At 40.1% G+C, this 17,771-nt stretch overlaps 1 protein-coding gene across 2 annotated transcripts in view; it reads left to right on the top strand.

Moving 5' to 3' along the window:
• Positions 1 to 17,771, top strand: part of RAB8B (RAB8B, member RAS oncogene family) — a 61,945-nt gene that overhangs the window by 28,284 nt on the left and 15,890 nt on the right. For both annotated transcript variants that reach the window (XM_036439765.2, XM_036439760.2), the window contains exons 2-3: positions 14,075 to 14,135; positions 16,920 to 16,980. In XM_036439765.2, the coding sequence (XP_036295658.1) occupies positions 14,075 to 14,135; positions 16,920 to 16,980 (122 nt within the window). The remainder of the gene's footprint in view (positions 1 to 14,074; positions 14,136 to 16,919; positions 16,981 to 17,771) is intronic.

Genomic DNA, 17,771 nt, shown 5'->3' with positions numbered 1-17,771 from the left:
ATTCCTTCTATGCCCAAAAGGGCCAGTGGCATTTCCCCTCACCCTCTTCATTTTACTGACAGACCATCTGGGGTTAAAAATACACAGTCATTGTGTGTCATATTTAACTTCTTTGCATCACTGTCGTATGCGTTTCCTGACCTAATGACTGCCCTGTCCAAATTGAGAACATAATGTTGTGACCACCAGATGTGGAAATCCTCCCCTGGGCTTGTCTGAGGACATCCTTGAACTGACAGTGTGTCTGTGAAATGATCATGTGAGTAGGTCATTCTGGTTTTATTTTTCATATTAGTAATTGAGGATTACAGTTAGGGTACTATCAGTATACTTTTGTATCAGTTCAAAAACTGAGTAGATAAACTTAACACTGTAAAATACAACCTTTTTGACTGCAGAAGTAAAATTTTCAACTTGATGGTCATTTGTTTTGTTTAGTTCTTTTCTCGGGCAGTTCTCTGGCTCTACTCATTCCTTACACACTTAAGAGCCCAGGATTCTGTACCCCTGAGTTTACTTTTTAAATATATATGCCTGCTGTTTCTCTTTTCTAATCCACATTGTAATATGGGTCCTTAGGACTAGAAAGATGAGTTAAAAATAAACAACGCAAATTATTCACCAAGGCCACATTTGCCCTTTGGGTGTGTGGGAATTCACCGGGAGCCTCAGCTGAGCAGCTTCCAAAGTCCAATGAGCTCACTTTATTAAAGCTTGCACTGTTGCCCTCTCCTGTTTTAAAACTGATTAGATTAATTAAATATGACTAATAAACTATAGTATGGCAAACTCAGATTTATCTGTGTTAATTAGGGACCAAGATAGCATGGAGAATACAGATGATGCCTTTTCTCCTGGATTTGTGTCTGCAGATGCCACAAAGACACATACTGTGAAAGCAAGCTCACATTTCTTTATCCCTTTCTTTCTCTTCCCACATGTTCTTGTTCAGGTGACAGCCAATAAACTGGAACTGTAGGAATTAGAGAAAAAGGGAAAAATTTGACAAGGTATTTGGTAAATAGTGATTAAAACCTTCACTTAGCACAGGCTCTTTCAGATGGAGTGCATGACCTGTTTGTTTGGTGTGCTTTTCAATGCTCCCCCCCCCCCCCATAGAAACAGCATTATACCCAACTAGAGGCCCAGTGCATGAAATTTGTGCATAGGTTCCCTAGGCCTGGGCCGGTGATCAGGGCCATTCAGGGGCTTCCTTTCCTCAGCTGCCGGCTGCCAGCCGGAGTCTTGCTTCATTCCATACTGCCCCCCTGGTGGTCAGCACACATCATAGCAAGTGGTTGAACTCCCAGTCAGGGATAACTTGCATATTAGCCTTTTATTATATAGGGTGATAAGATTTTGCAAGAGCAGTCCCACAAAGCTTCTTTAATCCAGAATTTGAAGTATAATCATAGTGAGTACTATTTCAACTTTAACATTTTCTTCCAAATTGCTTACTGCAAAAATAATAGAAGACTAGGTGAAAATTTTAAGTTCATGATTTTAAAAAATCATCTCACAACAACATATCCTAATATAACTACTTTACTGTTTCACATGTTGCTGGCCATGTTCACATGTTTTCTACCTAGTTACAGAGATAGTACACATTGTATTTTGCTTTTATAACATAAATACTTTCTAAGTTTCTATATAACCTTGATATAATCAAGGGTTACTTTTCATAATATTCCTTCATGATGAAAAAGCTGCAAGGATGGGGTGTGTGTGTGTGTGTGTGTGTGTGTGTGTGTGTGTGAGGGGGGTGTATTTTCAAGGGAGCATGTCTGTACTTACCTAAGAGAAGACATAGCTCTTGGGCGCTCACTCCCAGGTACTCTGTTGAGGAAATACAGGTCACTGTCCTCCAGGACTCAAGGTCAGGTCAGAGACTTCCGAATGAGTCTTTTATATCTTATGTGTTTGGCAGTTGGAGCACTGCCTGCCTGATTATGGTGTTTTAAAAACATTTTGTATTTGTAACTTTGTAAAACTTGCCTGAGAAAGACAGATGCTAACAGTCATTCGGTGGTCCTTGACGCTTCTCCAGGCAGGGCTCTTACCGGCTGATGCTTCTCTCTCTCTCTCTCTCTCTCTCTCTCTCTCTCTCTCTCTCTCTCTCTCTCTCTCTCTTTCTCTCTCTCTCTCTCTCTCTCTCCTCCCCCCCCCCTTCCATCCATCCCTTTCTAAAATCAACAAACATATCCTCAGGTAAGGGTTAAAAAAAGAAAAGAACTGTATGTCTTGAAGGAAGTGGGTAAAGGGGAACATAAGGTGAATGATTTTCCTCTCCAAGATTGAGGGCTGGTTAGTAGAAGCTGCATTAAGTGTCTTGCTTTAACACCTGAGGCCTCTATCTTGGCGTTGGGAATGGATGGGGTAAGGACTTAAATAGTATGTTGCACTTTGAACTTGGTTTTATAAAAACAAGCTGATAAAATATAACTTGAAATAATTTTTGCTCAATTTTGGAGATGTTATTTTGTGTGGCACTGGCTGATTTTCCAGTATCAGGATGGCTTTTAAAAAAAATCGTCTCTTGTCAATACTGTTTAGGTTTTCTTCTTCTCCAACCCCCACAAACACTGGGATTTAGAATTAGGGCGAATAATGGTCCAATGTGAAGTCCACTATAGCATATTTTGACAACCCACTCATTTTATGCTTTGAATGTAATTATTACTAATTCTTTGTTTATTTAAAGTGGCAGTTAGCTAGAGGACAATGGGGATGGGGGGGAAAAATGAAGTATTCAAGCTCCTTCATTAGTCGGGATGCATTTTAAAGTCTGAAACATAGGTTAGAGAAAACCTTGGTTTTCCCAGCCCAGCTGAAACATTGTATTCAGTTTTACAAGGCAAGTCAAGGAAGTATTATAGTTAGGCAGTGGAATTTTTTTATCACCCTTATAAAGTTAGAAAAATGTCTTAAATATTTAGAGGTGGATGACTATATATATGTGAGATGCATAATTGGCTTGTAGAAGTGTTAACTGTATACATGAAGGTTATAGAGTGCTGTCAACTTTAAACTGTTGTATTACAGGGAAATGTGTTTACAAATGAAATTGATGTTATCATTGGTAGACGTTTTTCATTTTTGATTGGGAAAAACTGTAATCAGTGTCATTTTTGTTGATTTTGGTCTCATTCTTTTACTTGCATACACTCCCATCTGTTTACTTTAGCCCTCCTCATTGGCAGTAGCTTATGATCATTATCCATCTGTCACCCTGGCTGCAGTGAGCGGTACGTGCTGCTTACTTTTACTACACTTTTTAGTGGCATTGATGTTGCCGCTGATCAAGAAAAGCCTTTTTGCTCACTAGATTCTGAGCACTGTGAATTTGCAGTTATATTTATTTTACTCTCTCTGATGACTTTTTTTTTATCTAGACACAGTCAGCGGGAGAGAAGGATGGGAAGAGGTGAGGTGGGTATTGCAGGAGAGTCTGACCTGATGAGTCTTCTCTTCCGCACCAAGTAATTTGTTACAGACACCCCATCCCACCCTAAAAGAAAGTTGATTTGCATTAACTGAGTGAGGAAAGTTGCTAAAATTTACAGCTTGCACCACTATAAGCTGAAATCTTTCTAAAGACGTGATTTGGAAATTTTCCTGGAAAAAAATAAGATTGTAGCCAGAGTTTGTTTCAGCCCTTGTTGCTAACTTTAAACTTTTGTTATGGGAAAACCCATATATATTTTATATTGGTAACAATCTTTTTTTGTTTTACCTCCTTTAAGATGTCATTCTCAAAGGGAAACATATATATCACTTGTTTTTAGTTAGTTGCCCCATGTAGTATTACTTAGTTCTATTACTTTATCGTTTGCTTTACTTTTTTAGTTTTCACTTACCTCCAGATGAGTGGAAAACATGATACATGGTCATACTTGGAAGGATCTAGCAGATCAGTTTCACTGCATTTTTGGTGTAACATCATTGGAATGTGGCTGTAATTTTTTCCGGTGGTAATTTCAGTGAGTTAGCAGAATGGTTTTCCCTTAACAATAGTTATGGTTTTGCCTTTTTATCGTCATCTTTTGAATAACCACAATATTCCCTTCACCCTTAACTGAAACAGTGTAATTTTACCCTCAGTTGTCAAAGAACAAGGGAATTCCAGGTTTAGGAAGGTGTAGTGACTCATACTGGAGGGGTTTGCCTGCTATGAAGGTACACCTTCTCAGAAACTGTAGGTGGAGCAGAGGAGATGGACGTGGTTTCATTTAGGAGCATTTTGGTTCTTGAGATGCTCATGAATTAATAACAGGAAAGAAATGGAAATCTCAGAGGTATTCTGAATCTTTATTCTTTAAGAAAGTTTAGTTAACAAATTAGGCTCTTTATGAAAAGACTAGAGGCCCAGAATTTTCATGCACTGGAAGGGGTGTCCCTCAGCCTGGCCTGCCCCCTCTCACAGTCTGGGAGCCCTCAGAGGCTGGAGGTGACCCAGGTGATCAGGAGAAGGTGACAACCCCATCACATCACTGCTGCTGCCACTGCAGGCAGTGCAAACCTTGGCTGGCTCTGGTTACCTGAACCTTGGGCTGGACTTGGGCGGCTGGGCAGCTGCCATCAGCGGCTTGCCTCTGCCTCAGCCAGCCCTACTTTCCCGAGTCTCAGTCAGTGGGGGGTGCAGGAGGACCCGAGGCCTATGGCAGCAGGAGTGCAGAGCGGCTGGCCCCAACTAAGGAATGGAGGATACTCTTAACGACATGAGTTATAACTTCCAGTTTATTGGACACAATAGTCAGGCTTCAGTTTCAGGGCAGGGAGGAAGAGAAGGATGGGCAGCTCATTGGTGTAGCCTGGGCAAGCTGTCAGTCAGTGGGATGTGCAAGAGGACCAGAGGCCCCCAGTAGGGCTGAGGGGACTCTGGCAGCAGGTGTGAAGTGCAGCTGGCCCCACCCCCGCTGTGCGCACCTCCATCTTGTGACAGTGTGATGGTCAATTTACATATCACCTCTTTATTATTATAGGATTTTATTGATGGTAAAACATTCCCTCTTTGAGAACATTTAGAATCTACATTTTGACAACTTTAAACACATTGCTTCTTCCAGATTGAGTAACACTTAAAGCACATTTCCGTTTGAAAGTGCAAGATTTGCAAAAGAGACTTGTCATGTATTCTTTTGCCCATTCTCAGACAGGGAGCTGAATCCTGGGTAATCTTTGCTGGCTCTTCAATCAGATTTAAAATTCTCAATGCTTCCTAAGATAGTAGCTGTATTATTACATTTCCTTTGCTATTTCCGTTTTTCTCTCCTGATATTTTGGTAGTTCTAGCATTTTAAAAACCTTTTATTTGTGATTCAAAACATAGTTATATTTTTGGTAGTTTTTTTAGTATATAATTTGTCATTTTGCCCTTTTATTTTCCCAAATACATTTAAAGGGTTAATTAAATCTTTATATTTTAATCTTTAAACCCTTGGAGATTCTCAAATATAGGCATTACTTAAAACTATTTTTAACTGTACTATTTTTGTATTTGTCATGCATATGTTTATGGCTCAACTAAAAATTAGTAAACCCTTCCTAATTTCCTGAATTAGTTTGAGTTTGTTAACTTTTGTTAGTGTGATTAGATTTTATAGGTACTGTTATATAATAAAGAATGCCAAGAGTTGAATTTAATTCAGTAACAATTAAAGTATTCTAAGAGTGTCAAGAAGTGCAGCTTTTTCAGCAGGAAGTGGTAATATGTGTCACTTGATTTACACCATAAGTGGGGCTTAGCATATCACTTCCTAGTCACAGAATGTACGAGCCAAAGAAATCTGAAAAATTCTAGTTTTCTTTCTGTCTTCTTTGTTTAAAAAGTCAGGTGTCTTTTTTAAGGACAAGTTATATTCAAAGATCACTTGTTAGTTTACTTTTAAAAATTCCCCCTGTCCAATTTTGGATTTAACAAAACTAACATATTTGGTTGCCAGTGATCATTTCAAACTGTTGTTAAAGTGTCTCTTAAGCTTACTTTTAAAGTGTTTTCCCGTCTAAACTTTAGACTTTCTAATTTCCAAACAAACAAACAATAGATTGTAAATTTGAATATAATTAAAACAAAAAATTAAATGGTGCTAACTATATGCCACAAAATTGGTGCTTGACAGGAAATATGCTTTTATGAACTTACAAAATGGGTATTTACCAAAGAGCAATGTCTTGAACTCCTTTTTCTTTTTTTCAACATAAGTAACATTCTTACTTTTATTTCTAAATTTGCATACTTTTTCCAAGACTTTAATTTATTTTGAAAAATATGTATATTAAAGCTTCAATCTATGACTCATATTTTTTCTCATTTCAGGAACCTGTTTTTCTAATTAGAGATTTTAGCTAATTACCCTAAAATCAGCTACTCTAAAATTTCATTAATCTCCAATTTAAAAATCCACACAAAAAAGCATAAGCAAAATGTGGGTGTTGAATTTTCTAAACTGGCAAAATCCATCTATGTTATATCTTTATCATCTATATTATATATATATATATATATATATATATATATATATATGCCTAAGTGACCATCAGACTGTTTGATTAGTAGCTGTGAGGAGCACTGACTACCAGGGGGAAGATCTCAATGCACAGGGATAGAAACCTAGAACAGACTGATGAATCTCAGAGGGAAGCGGGGAGAAGGGTGGATGGAAAGAGATTAACCAAAGATCTTATATGCATACTAGTCGCCCGGTGCATGGATTCCTGCACCGGTGGGGTCCCTTGGCCTGGCCTGCGGGGATTGGGCCAAAACCAGCAGCCTGACACCCCCTGAAGGGTTCCAGATTTCAAGAGGGTGCAGGCCAGGCAGAGAAACCCCATCGGTGCACGGATCCATGCACTAGGCCTCTAATTAATAATAAAAATCTAAGTGAGGAAGTGAGCATACCATTTCTTAAAGTGGGTTTTAATATTTAGGAAACTTCTTTCTGTTTCTGGGGTATCTGAAGTGTAAATAGAAAAACCACATAACCCACATTTGGATAGCCTGGGGTCACAGATGTTGTTTCCAAATGTCCGTTTGAAACAAAGTACATGTTTTAATTGTAAAAGTGCAGTGTTAACTTTCTGCTTCTTAATGTAGGTCAGAGGAGATCAATAACCTAAGTTTTTTTTCCGCTGATATTAAACTCAGCATCTTGCATTATTGTCATTCACTGGGAGGCTAAATATCCTAGAAATCTGAAGTATTTTTTGTGTGTCTCTCCTGACTGCATCTAAATTGGATTTTCAAAAGAATTTCAGTGGGAACGAGGTATTTAAAACATCAGTTGAAGGTCCCTGCTGTTTCTCCACCCCTGATTTTCCTGTGTCAGGCAGCAGACTTTCCCTGGAATAAGCCCAGCAAAGTACACAGGCAGGAGACAGAGCTGTGTGTGTGCTGCACCACCCACAGGGCAAAAATGCAGCAAGTCACAGCTTATGCTGAAGGTCAGGACAACTGGCTGGCCCCAGAGAGTTAGTCTTAAGGCCAGGAAAAGTCCTTCTACTCTTTCCCACACTGCAGCAGTGGTATCCTTTCATTCATTCACAAACCCAGAGGGAACCTCCCTATTCTCCTGGACAGAAAAGGTTAGATCAGTGGTCGGCAGATTCATTAGTCAACAGAGCCAAATATCAACAGTACAACTATTGAAATTTCTTTTGAGAGCCAAATTTTTTAAACTTAAACTTCTTCTAACGCCACTTCTTCAAAATAGACTCGCCCAGGCCATAGTATTTTGTGGAAGAGCCACACTCATGGGGCCAAAGAGCCGCATGTGGCTCGTGAGCTGTGGTTTGCCGACCACTGGGTTAGGTTATTAATATCTATTGGCTAATTTGACTTTAGTGTAAAATAATTTTGTGAATCTGTTCCCTTTCCATGTTAAATTATATCTAATTTGTGGAATGCCCACTACTGGTCATTCCAAGTTCCTTTCCGAATTAGGTCTGTTAGTTGTGGGAGTGAGTCTGGTTCTGTTTCTTTCCTTATGTCCTGCTGGTCCAGCCCTCCCTCCAGTTGCACCACAGGTTTCTGAGAAATATCTGATAAGCTGTCTTTTTGTAAGTGCTGACTTCATATCCTTCACTAGAGCTTCACTACCTGGTCTCTGCCAGCTCTTGTTCCTGTGAATCGCCTGGACAATGCGCAGGCCTCCAGTCCAACTTTATCTTCTCCTCAGAGGGGCAGGCAGAGCCCCCTCCCCCGCTCCCTTGTCCCGGCTCGGCTCCCTCCTTCCAGCCTTTGGAATGAGAAATCAGAACTCCTTTGTTCCCCAACCAGAGTGCCACTCCCAGCAGTGACCAAATGTGTCTTCTTCCTGTTGCCCTTGGCCCAAATGGAAGCGCCTATTCCTGCAGGCGGGGAAGGAAATGGCCCTGAACCCCTGCTTAGAATCTGAGTAGTCATCACTTCTTGCTCTAGCACCAGCCCTTGCTTTGCCCCCTTGTTTTTTGAATTTAATCCATTCTTGCTCTTGATCACAGGCCCTCTTTAAATGGAACAAAGGCAGGGGGTGGTGCCTGCTCTGCCTCCCCAATAAATCTAGAAGGTACCTTTCATCTCTAAAATTTGGTTTGATTTTTCTACCAGGAGTGAATGAGTGCTCCATACCTCATTTTTCTAGATAAGTAATCATTGCTTTTTAAAAATTATGAACAATTCTAAGAATATATACTAATAAAAGCCTAGGTGGCTCTTGCGCCCTCTCGTCATCACAAGATGGCTGTCCCACATGCCATCACAAGATGGTCACCCCACATTGTTTTAAGATGGACGGCAGGGAAGGGCATTTGGAGGCAACCGGCCAGCAGGGGAGCAGTTAGCCACCAATCAGGCTGGCGGGCAGAAGCAGTTAGGCGCAATCAGGCAGGCAGGCAGGCAGGCAGGCAGGCAAGTGTTTAGGAGCCAGCAGTCCCAGATTGTGAGGGGGATGTCTTACTAAACTGGCAATCAGACATCCCCCAAGGAGTCCCAGATTGGAGAGAGTACAGTCTAGGCTGAGGGACACCACCCCTTACCCCCAATGCATGAATTTTGTGCACCTGGCCTCTAGTACATAATATAAAACACTTCCACATCCATGTACCACCACGTAGTTTAAGAAATAATTACAGAGTTAAAGTGCCTTCCTAATCTCTCCTCTTCTATTTCTCTCCAAAGGTAACAGTTATCTGGGTTTTGTTGATAATCATTCTCATGCATATTTTCATACTTAAATTACATCTGGGTATATATAAAAATGATACCTACTGTTGGCTAGCTGGGAAAGCTGCATGCAGCCTGGTGGCTCATGGGTTGTTATGAGTTGAAATGACTTTGAACATGAATTATTGTATGATGTGCTGCCAGAAGTCAGCCATGCTTTCTAAAAGGCGATTGAGAAGGGCATTTTGGCCCAAAATCTAATGCCCTTCAAAGCTATGTGTTTGTGTGTGTGTGTGTGTGTTTTTAAGTTATATAGTCCTTTTAAATAGAAAGAAAGAAAGAAAAAAAAAAGCCACCCCCTTACTGAGGGATAGGCTGTAATGTAGCTCTTGCTGCTGTTGGTATGACAGCCCCTCCTTAGTAGTCTAATCATTTGGGCTGGAGCACAAGCCAGGCCATTGGGACTGACTGTGGGCTCTAGGACTCTCCTGAGAGTGATCATACCTCGATAGTTTAACCTCAGAGATGTCGTCTTTGCTCATTGTCCTTTTTTTATCTTCATATTTTCTGCTTTGTGGCTGAAGACGAGGTGAAATTACCTTCCGAGAAGTACTCTAGTTCATGAAATTTAATGACATTCATGGTAATAGGGATAGCTGTTATGATTTGTCTGTTTCATATGGCTATGAATATAAAGTATTAATTAGATATATTTGAATATTATTCTAACAGATATTATGACTGATTCAACAGCTTTTCTGTTCTCCTAATTTTAGTAGCCTATGGATCTGGAGGAGTGACCCAGCTCTGGGGAATGGGACTTGGTTAATCTAAATTTAGGATAGGCTTTGATTAATTTAATCTTGCTAACTGACTAGGCAGTGATTGGTTCAGGAACTTAGCCAGAGTGTGACATGCCGTGGTTATAAACCCAACAATGAGACTTGAAGGAAAGGTCCCTGGAGGCTTTGGGGAAACAGTTCTTCGCTTTTAAGAAAGAGACACAGGAAGATGATCTCTTTTCTTCTCGGTATTGCTGTTGTGGTCAGGAACTGCTATCAGTCAGAGGATGCAGTTGATACTCCCAGGAGGGGAGAGCCAAAGGAGATGCAGAGAAATGAGCCGGAACTACTGGATCGAGCCATCTCCAAGCCCCAACTCACCACCGGGCTTGTTATATGAGTCAACAAATTACTTTAAGATAGTTTGATTTGCAGTTTCTGTTGCAGCAGAAAGCATCCTAATTGATATAATTGTCTTATTATTCTTATGAGTGGCTATTTTTTTAATCTTGGAGTAGCCTTAGAAAGTTATTTTTCCTTTAAAAAAGTTTCCATATATATATATATATATATATATATATATATATATATATATATATATATGTGTGTGTGTGTGTGTGTGTGTGTGTGTGTGTGTGTGTATTATAATATAAATGTCTACGATATATTCTACTGATATTATTGTCAAACTAAGTGCAATATAAAGATCTTCATTTTTTTACTGTAATAACATTTCTCAGCATCTTTCCTCTTGTTACGGTAGTATACTAAGAACACTTTGGACTTCCATGGTTTTCCTAGCTCTCTCCACACTTAGAATTTAACCTTTCTGCAGTGTTGTAAGCATATTTAACCTTTCACTTAGTATCTACTGTATGCATGTTTCTCTGTGCAACCTGGCTGGCAGAGAGGATGGCGCTTTTGCTTGATGTGAGACCATTTCAGAGCATGTTAAGCCAAATGACAGGGTTGAATTACTGGCCAAAGGCAGGCCTGGGAGAAGTGATGGACACGGCTGAGTAGACAGCTGAGGAAGGAGGGAGGGAGAGAGGAACCGCATGGGTGAAGAAGCATCCTCAGAGAAGGCTGCCCAGTGAGGTGGCCACGCACACACTGAGGAAAGGATGGGTGCAGGCCCCTGAGAGGAGCAGAGGCTAAGGGAGGGCAGCTCGGAGGCAGTGTTGGGAGAGCAGTGTATCCAGTGGAATAGCTGTGTTGCCAGGCTGAGGAAGCTGGAAGTTGGGTCCACAGCCTCTTAAATAGTGAGGTGGCATTAACTCAGGGATTGCTGAAAGTGACTCTTAGTGTGTCGGGCAGGGGAGTGAGACCAGGGAGAGGTGGGCGCAGCTTCCTGGGAAGCTATTATTATAATCCGTGCGTGACGTGACAAGATCTGCAGGATAATAGAATCTGGATGAGTAATATCTTACACTTATCTTGAGTTTTAGAGTTTCCACAGCACAGTCATACACATCATCTAATTTACCTGTTAGATCCTCTCAATCTCTTTTGAGGATGAGGAGGATATAGAGATTCAGAGCAATTAATCAACCTCCGAAAAGTTGTTAATGACAGGCCCTAACCGACAGTCTGGCTCTTTTAACCTCCAGGTTCTGTGCTTTTCAATAATAAACAACATTTTCCATTTTTAGTGGAATTCAAGTTGTGTTGATTTGACTGTGCTCTCCAGCATTTGTCTGTCAACTGGCTCCCGACAGCCGCATAAACAAAAGCTAAATACCAGTTCACAACTCTTACAGTCTGCTGAATAGTGAAAAGATGGTTAAGTTTCCCAGATAATGGTAAAACCATCTCAGATAACAGAAAGGTAATCCTTCTAACAAATACAAAAAACAAAAGGCTAGGTCAGTAGAAAGTTTCCTAAATGTTTTAAATGAATGGGGTGTAACTGAGACTTAGGGGAGGTTCAAAATGGCTTTGTTGAATGAAGGTGGAAAAGTTGCGCCTGACTCCCAACTACAGGCAAAAACAACATTGGAAGTTACCATCTCAGTGAGCCAGAATAAAGAAAGTATTCATATGAACAGGCATTTGATACACATCATCTCATTTAAACTGTGAATGAACTATTAAATGATGGAATGTTGATAGTAGCTTTCCAATTGAGAAAGTTAATTTTCCAGCTATACAATCTATATTTTAAAAGTCATGTGTTTTTTCTTTTTTCTTTTTTATTATGGTTTAAACACACACACACACACACACACACACACACACACACACACAATTTATCATTTTAACCATATTTGTAAGTGTATAGTTCAGTAGTGTACAGGACAGTAAATATAGTCACATTATTGTCAAACAAGTCTTTAGAGAGTTTTTATCTTTTGCAAATCCTGACATATGCCCATTGAACAGCTACTCTCTTTCCTCCCTCTCTGTGTTGCCTGGGAACTACCACCCTATTTTCTGTCTCTATGAATTTGGAAAATTATGAATTTCTTAAAATGTTAATATCAAGAAACATTAACTGAATACCTTTTGGGCACTGTTCTTAATGTCTGGACCAAAAACAAAAAACAACCTATAAAGGATAGCTGAGAATTCCTAGAGGGTCTTTGTTACACTGAACTCAGAAATGTATGAAAAGATAAATCACAATGCGTATTAAATGTGAAATGGATGAGGCCACAGTAAAATCTATGTAATGCTAACAATAATAGTATGCGGTTTTGATAAGTGTCGCTCCTGCCACTGCTGACCCTGCAATAGTGAGGTATCCGGAGGAAACATGAGCCAGATAACCGGGGATATTGGGTCTCAGATTGTACTTGCTAACAGTAACAGTGGTTATTAGTGAGGGAAGCAAATATTGAGAAGCTGCCCTACTATAATAGATTAGTTTGGGTGTGATAGTTATCTATTTCAAGATACACAAGAACACCTAAAGCGGGTCTGGGGGTAGGGGTGGGGGGGGGGGGGAAGTGCCACTCGAAGAAGGGGAAAACCCACTCGGTTTAAGCCTTGGTATTATATGAAGCTGGAGCTGGCAAGCAGCCTTTTGGGGTGCTCTCAATGTTGATTTATAGAAATGTTGTGGTAACATAGCCATTGAGGGCTCTCCCCACCGGCTAGATAACTACAGTTAATATTTAATTTAATTTAAGAGGATACATAATTGACATGTGTGCTTTTTAAATGTCTTGGAAACCACTTTACATGGTTCAGTATAGAATGCAAAAGAATAGAAAATTTTAAAATAAAGCTTGAGTAGCCCGATAATGAGAGTTCAGCAAACTGCAACCGAGTTGTATTCACTAACAGGTCCCATTAGAGAAAGAGTGGCAGCTTGTTCCTGACAAAGCATGCCGATAATCATCCAGGACTTTGTGGTGATTTGTAGTTGAAACTGCTAAATAAGTATTGAGCTGCCATAGTGGGGAAGAAATAAGGGGTTTTTGTTGTTGTCTTTTAAAGTTTCCCAAGTAATTCGAAAGTGCAGCCAGGGTTAAAACTATTTTAGTTATTTCGGCTCTAGCCAGTAAGATGTGGGGAACATTTATTAAAATGTATGTAAAATACTTCTTAACTGTATAAAATAAATATACAGGCTTTCCCATCCCTGCCCTCAGACAAGGTTTTTATTTGTTTGTCTTGGGGTTTTTGTTTTGCTTTTTGCTTAGCCAGTTGCAGATTCTAAAAACACAACTGGAAGGAGGAGATGAGGAAGACGTTGTGAAGAGGTCCCATGGCTGATTCTAGGGACAGACCGAGCATGGGGTGGGGTGGGATATGAAATGTTGTTTATATATATTTCAGAAAGTAGAAAATAAGGCATGTTCTCAATCCAAATTATGTAACTTTGAGGAATGTCATCTATTTATCCTATATATCCTATATATGCGTAGGGACCCTACGCATGCACAAATTTCGTGCATCAGGCCTCTATGTGATAAAATAATGACACAAATAAAACAGCATTTAACATGTGTAGGAATTCTTTGCAGAGTAGTTCCTCAGCCTGTATTCAGAGGAAACATACCATTCACACCCTCTTCTGTGTTCACATTTTCCAGGGCGTTGGAGAATTTTTTTTTTTTTTCAATAGAAATCTTTGTTCTTTTTCTAATAAGACTTGGATTACATTTGAAGAAATTTAGCATGTCTTTCTTTCTTTTTCTGGCAGGAATTGATTTTAAAATCAGAACGATAGAACTTGATGGAAAGAAAATTAAGCTTCAGATATGGTAAGTTAATATATATATATATATATATATATATATACACACTATATATACACATAAGAGTTTCTACTTTAGTTAGGAATTGAATGTGAGAATTAAATATGCATTGTGATAAGTGAGAGCTATTCTGTGATAGCTAAAACATCCTTTCTTTGTCAGAACCAGGGGGAAATGGGTAAGCATTCAAAGGTCTCTCCACCAAGAGTGGGAAGGTAAGGAATGATATTCTCACTAACCCACAGCCAGAGAGATCTGAGAACTCATTCTTCCCAAATGCTAATTTTACCGGGGAGGAAACTAAATTCTAGAGTGTACGTTACCTCTTCACTGTAGTTGTTGCAGCTGTGAAATCAGATAAAGCTTAGTAGTCAAGTGGTAGGAACCCTAAACAGGAAGTGCAGACCGAGGTTCTTGCCAGGACTACCTCTAAATTGAGGACATGGGGCCAGTTGCTTCCCTTCTTAGGGCCTACTTTCCTTCGTTTGTAAACTGACTGATTCAACTGATGGTGTCTGAGTTCCCCTCCAGCTCTGATATTTTATCATTTATTTGTATATGTCTTCTCATTAAATTTAAAAAAATGAGGAACACTAGACTAGCAATAGGGAGAAAAAGGGCATACTTTTCATCCCTCATGCTGTAATATGCAAGGCAAAGATCTCCTTAAAGACCACTCAAATCTGGTTGGTTTATTCCTGAAGAATCTCTCAAACTACAGTGAATAAATATGGTTCTTCCAGATTGCCAGGTTGAATATTTTATACTTGAAGTCAGGAATTCCTCATAGATTTATTTTTTTAACCTCCTATAAGCTGGTTGAACTTCTTTCAGTAAGGGCCTTCCATGGTGAGCCATATAGAATTGGAGCCTTGGGAAAGGTTCTTGGTGTGCACTGGTCTATTGTGTGATATGACAGTAGCAGACATAGCTCAGAAATTGAGAGCTCCACAGACTATACAGGGGAAACTAGTAACGCAGTATATATGAACTTAGGTTTTAGGCTGATTTTCATCCTTGAATCTCAGGATGGGAATAGAATGAGAACACTGTGCTGAAATATACTAGCACCTCTTTTACAAAGGAGGAAACTAGGGTTCAGTGTGGTTAGTGATAAAGCTCCGACGACAACCCGGATCTCCGGAGCATCGTGTCAGTTCCATAATATTAGCGTTGCAGTTCCCAGGACCTGTCATTGGAAAACATTGTGAAGGTTGCCACAGGCTACCTTTTCATCTATCGGTATTTAGTAAGAAGCCAAATATTTTAAACATATAACACAGTGTTTTAGGGAGAAAGTAAAGAGAATTTCTGATTCTGTGCTTATGGTCCTGATCATCACAATAGGGAGTGTTTCTAGGCGCCTGTGGGTGATCAATGAATTAGAGTTTAATATAACATCAGGGTACTGCTTATAGATTCTCTCAGTGAATGGTCTCTATTTAGTCTTCACAACCTACACTTACTATGGAAGGGTTTTCCCGCCAGCCTCACTGCAGAGCTGGTTCTAAATCATTTAGTGTGTTAGAATCAAGAATATGTTGGTCTGCTCAAAGATGCTTGGCTTGTATTTTCCTTATGACTTCTTTGCCATGTGCCAAACAAGTGCCCTTTATAGGTATTCTGATCAGTGACAGAAGGGTTAGATAAGATGACTGAGGTGAGGCCTGGCCCTGCACTAAACAGCCGAGATGTCGGTGACTTGAGTCTCATTTAAGGGTATGAGCTGGTTAATGGCAGAACTGGGACCATAGCCCACCCCGTCCCATTCCTTCTACTGCAGAATAAAGATGCTGGTAATCACACACACTGGGCTGTAGTGGGCATCATCTGAGACTATCTTCTAAGATTTACATAAATATTAAGGGATTTTATTAATGTTTTTAGTTTATTATATTTCCCTTGGGCCTTAATCCCTTGTTTTGGTTTGGTATGCATTAGATTTCTAGTGTATTTTCACAAGTGCCTCTGTCTTCCCTACAGTTAAATTGTACAGTTTAGTTTGTCTTAGTAGCACAGGGAGTGAATTAATTCTGCTGGTAAGTAGCAAATGTAGGAGTATTGACTTTCCCAGATACCAAGTAAATTTGATCTGCTTTATAGGGACTTACTTCAATAAATGTAATTGGAAACATTTGTGTGTTTTTTAGAATGTATTCTAATGGTACCCATCAGCTAAAAAGCAAGACTATATGAAAGCTTATGTAACTTTGCAATGTTGTTCATATTGGAAAGTCTTTGGAAACATTGTCAACCATTATGTATCAAACTCCAGGTTCTCGTTTAATTATGGGTTCCATTGCCGAGAAAGTTCTCGAAGAGACCCATTTTAGTGTGCTTGGCTGAGCAGAACTTACACAGTAGTGAGTCCAGCCCAGTTGCTTTCTTTGTTCAGAAATCAGACTTTCACTCAAGAGAGCAAAATGCCTTAATCATTAGGCATTTATTAAAAACGATTATAATTACCTCTAGGAGTCCAAGAATATAGAACTGTTCTGTTCTCCCCAATATGTATCTGACTAATTCAGCGTGCCAGTTCCTAGCAGGGCCTGGGTTTCCCTGTTGCTGCTTTTATCATCAAAGTCCAAGTTCTTCGCACAAGTCATTGTGAGCTCTTGACAGGCTCCCGTGGCCACCACCGCCTCCAGCTCACAGACACACACAGGCTCCCTTTGTCTCCTATTCCCCTCCCCTGAAACCACTGCGTTTGTGAGCAGACCAGAATGATCTCTCCTCGGTGTTGCTGGCGATGTCTTTTAAAACCGCTCTCTGTTTTGTTTAAAATTTTAGGGACACAGCAGGCCAGGAAAGATTTCGAACCATCACGACAGCATACTACAGAGGAGCCATGGTGAGTGTGTTTGGGGGTTTTGCAACTCTTCAGGTGAAAGTAAAACATGAATATTCACTTGTCAAGTTTATAGGATTCAAGCTAAAGTCTAATACAGGGGGGGAAATATTGTTTTTATTGATTTCAGAGAGGAAGGGAGAGGGAGAGAGAGAAACATCAACAGTGGGAAAGAATCATTGATTGGCTGCCTCCTGCATGCCTCCTACTGGGGATCAAGCCCGCAACCTGGGCATGTGCCCTGGACCAGAATCAAACCTGGGGCCCCTCAGTCCACAGCCCGATGCTCTATCCACTGAGCCCAACCAGCCAGGGCGGAAAAATAGATTTTTTGATGTGAAAAAATGTTTTCTGTTTAGTAACTGTATATTTTGCCATTAGTCTTTGTAATATTAATAGGTCATTGGCTTGTAGGTGTTTTAGAACTCCTACAAACATCCTGAGTGATTGTGTTTTTGTGATTTTTCCTTTTGTTAATACCTTTGCCACATCTTAGCAAGCCACAAGCTTTGTGACTAAGTATTCATTCCTCTCATCATTCGGCCTTGCCCTATCATTCCTTACCTCTCACCAGGTACCTCCATCCACTCCTAATGGCTTAGCTCTCTGGATGCTCCTCCACCAGTGTTTTGCCAGCTGGCCAGGAAGTAGCTGAATGATATTTGACTCTTTGAGGTTTAGAATCTGATGAATCTTAACTACCAAGTCCTTCTTTTGCTACATAGTCTTATCCTTGTTATCATAACCTCTCCCCTTGGCTAATTTCCATCCTAAGGCCTCATCTATACAACCCA

This window comes from Pipistrellus kuhlii, unplaced genomic scaffold (genome assembly GCF_014108245.1).
Source record: "Pipistrellus kuhlii isolate mPipKuh1 unplaced genomic scaffold, mPipKuh1.p scaffold_m20_p_1, whole genome shotgun sequence".
In the NCBI taxonomy this organism is placed as follows: Eukaryota; Metazoa; Chordata; class Mammalia; order Chiroptera; family Vespertilionidae; genus Pipistrellus; species Pipistrellus kuhlii.
The sequence above is the reverse complement of the archived record's forward strand: the minus strand, read 5'-3'. Positions and strand labels throughout refer to the sequence as shown.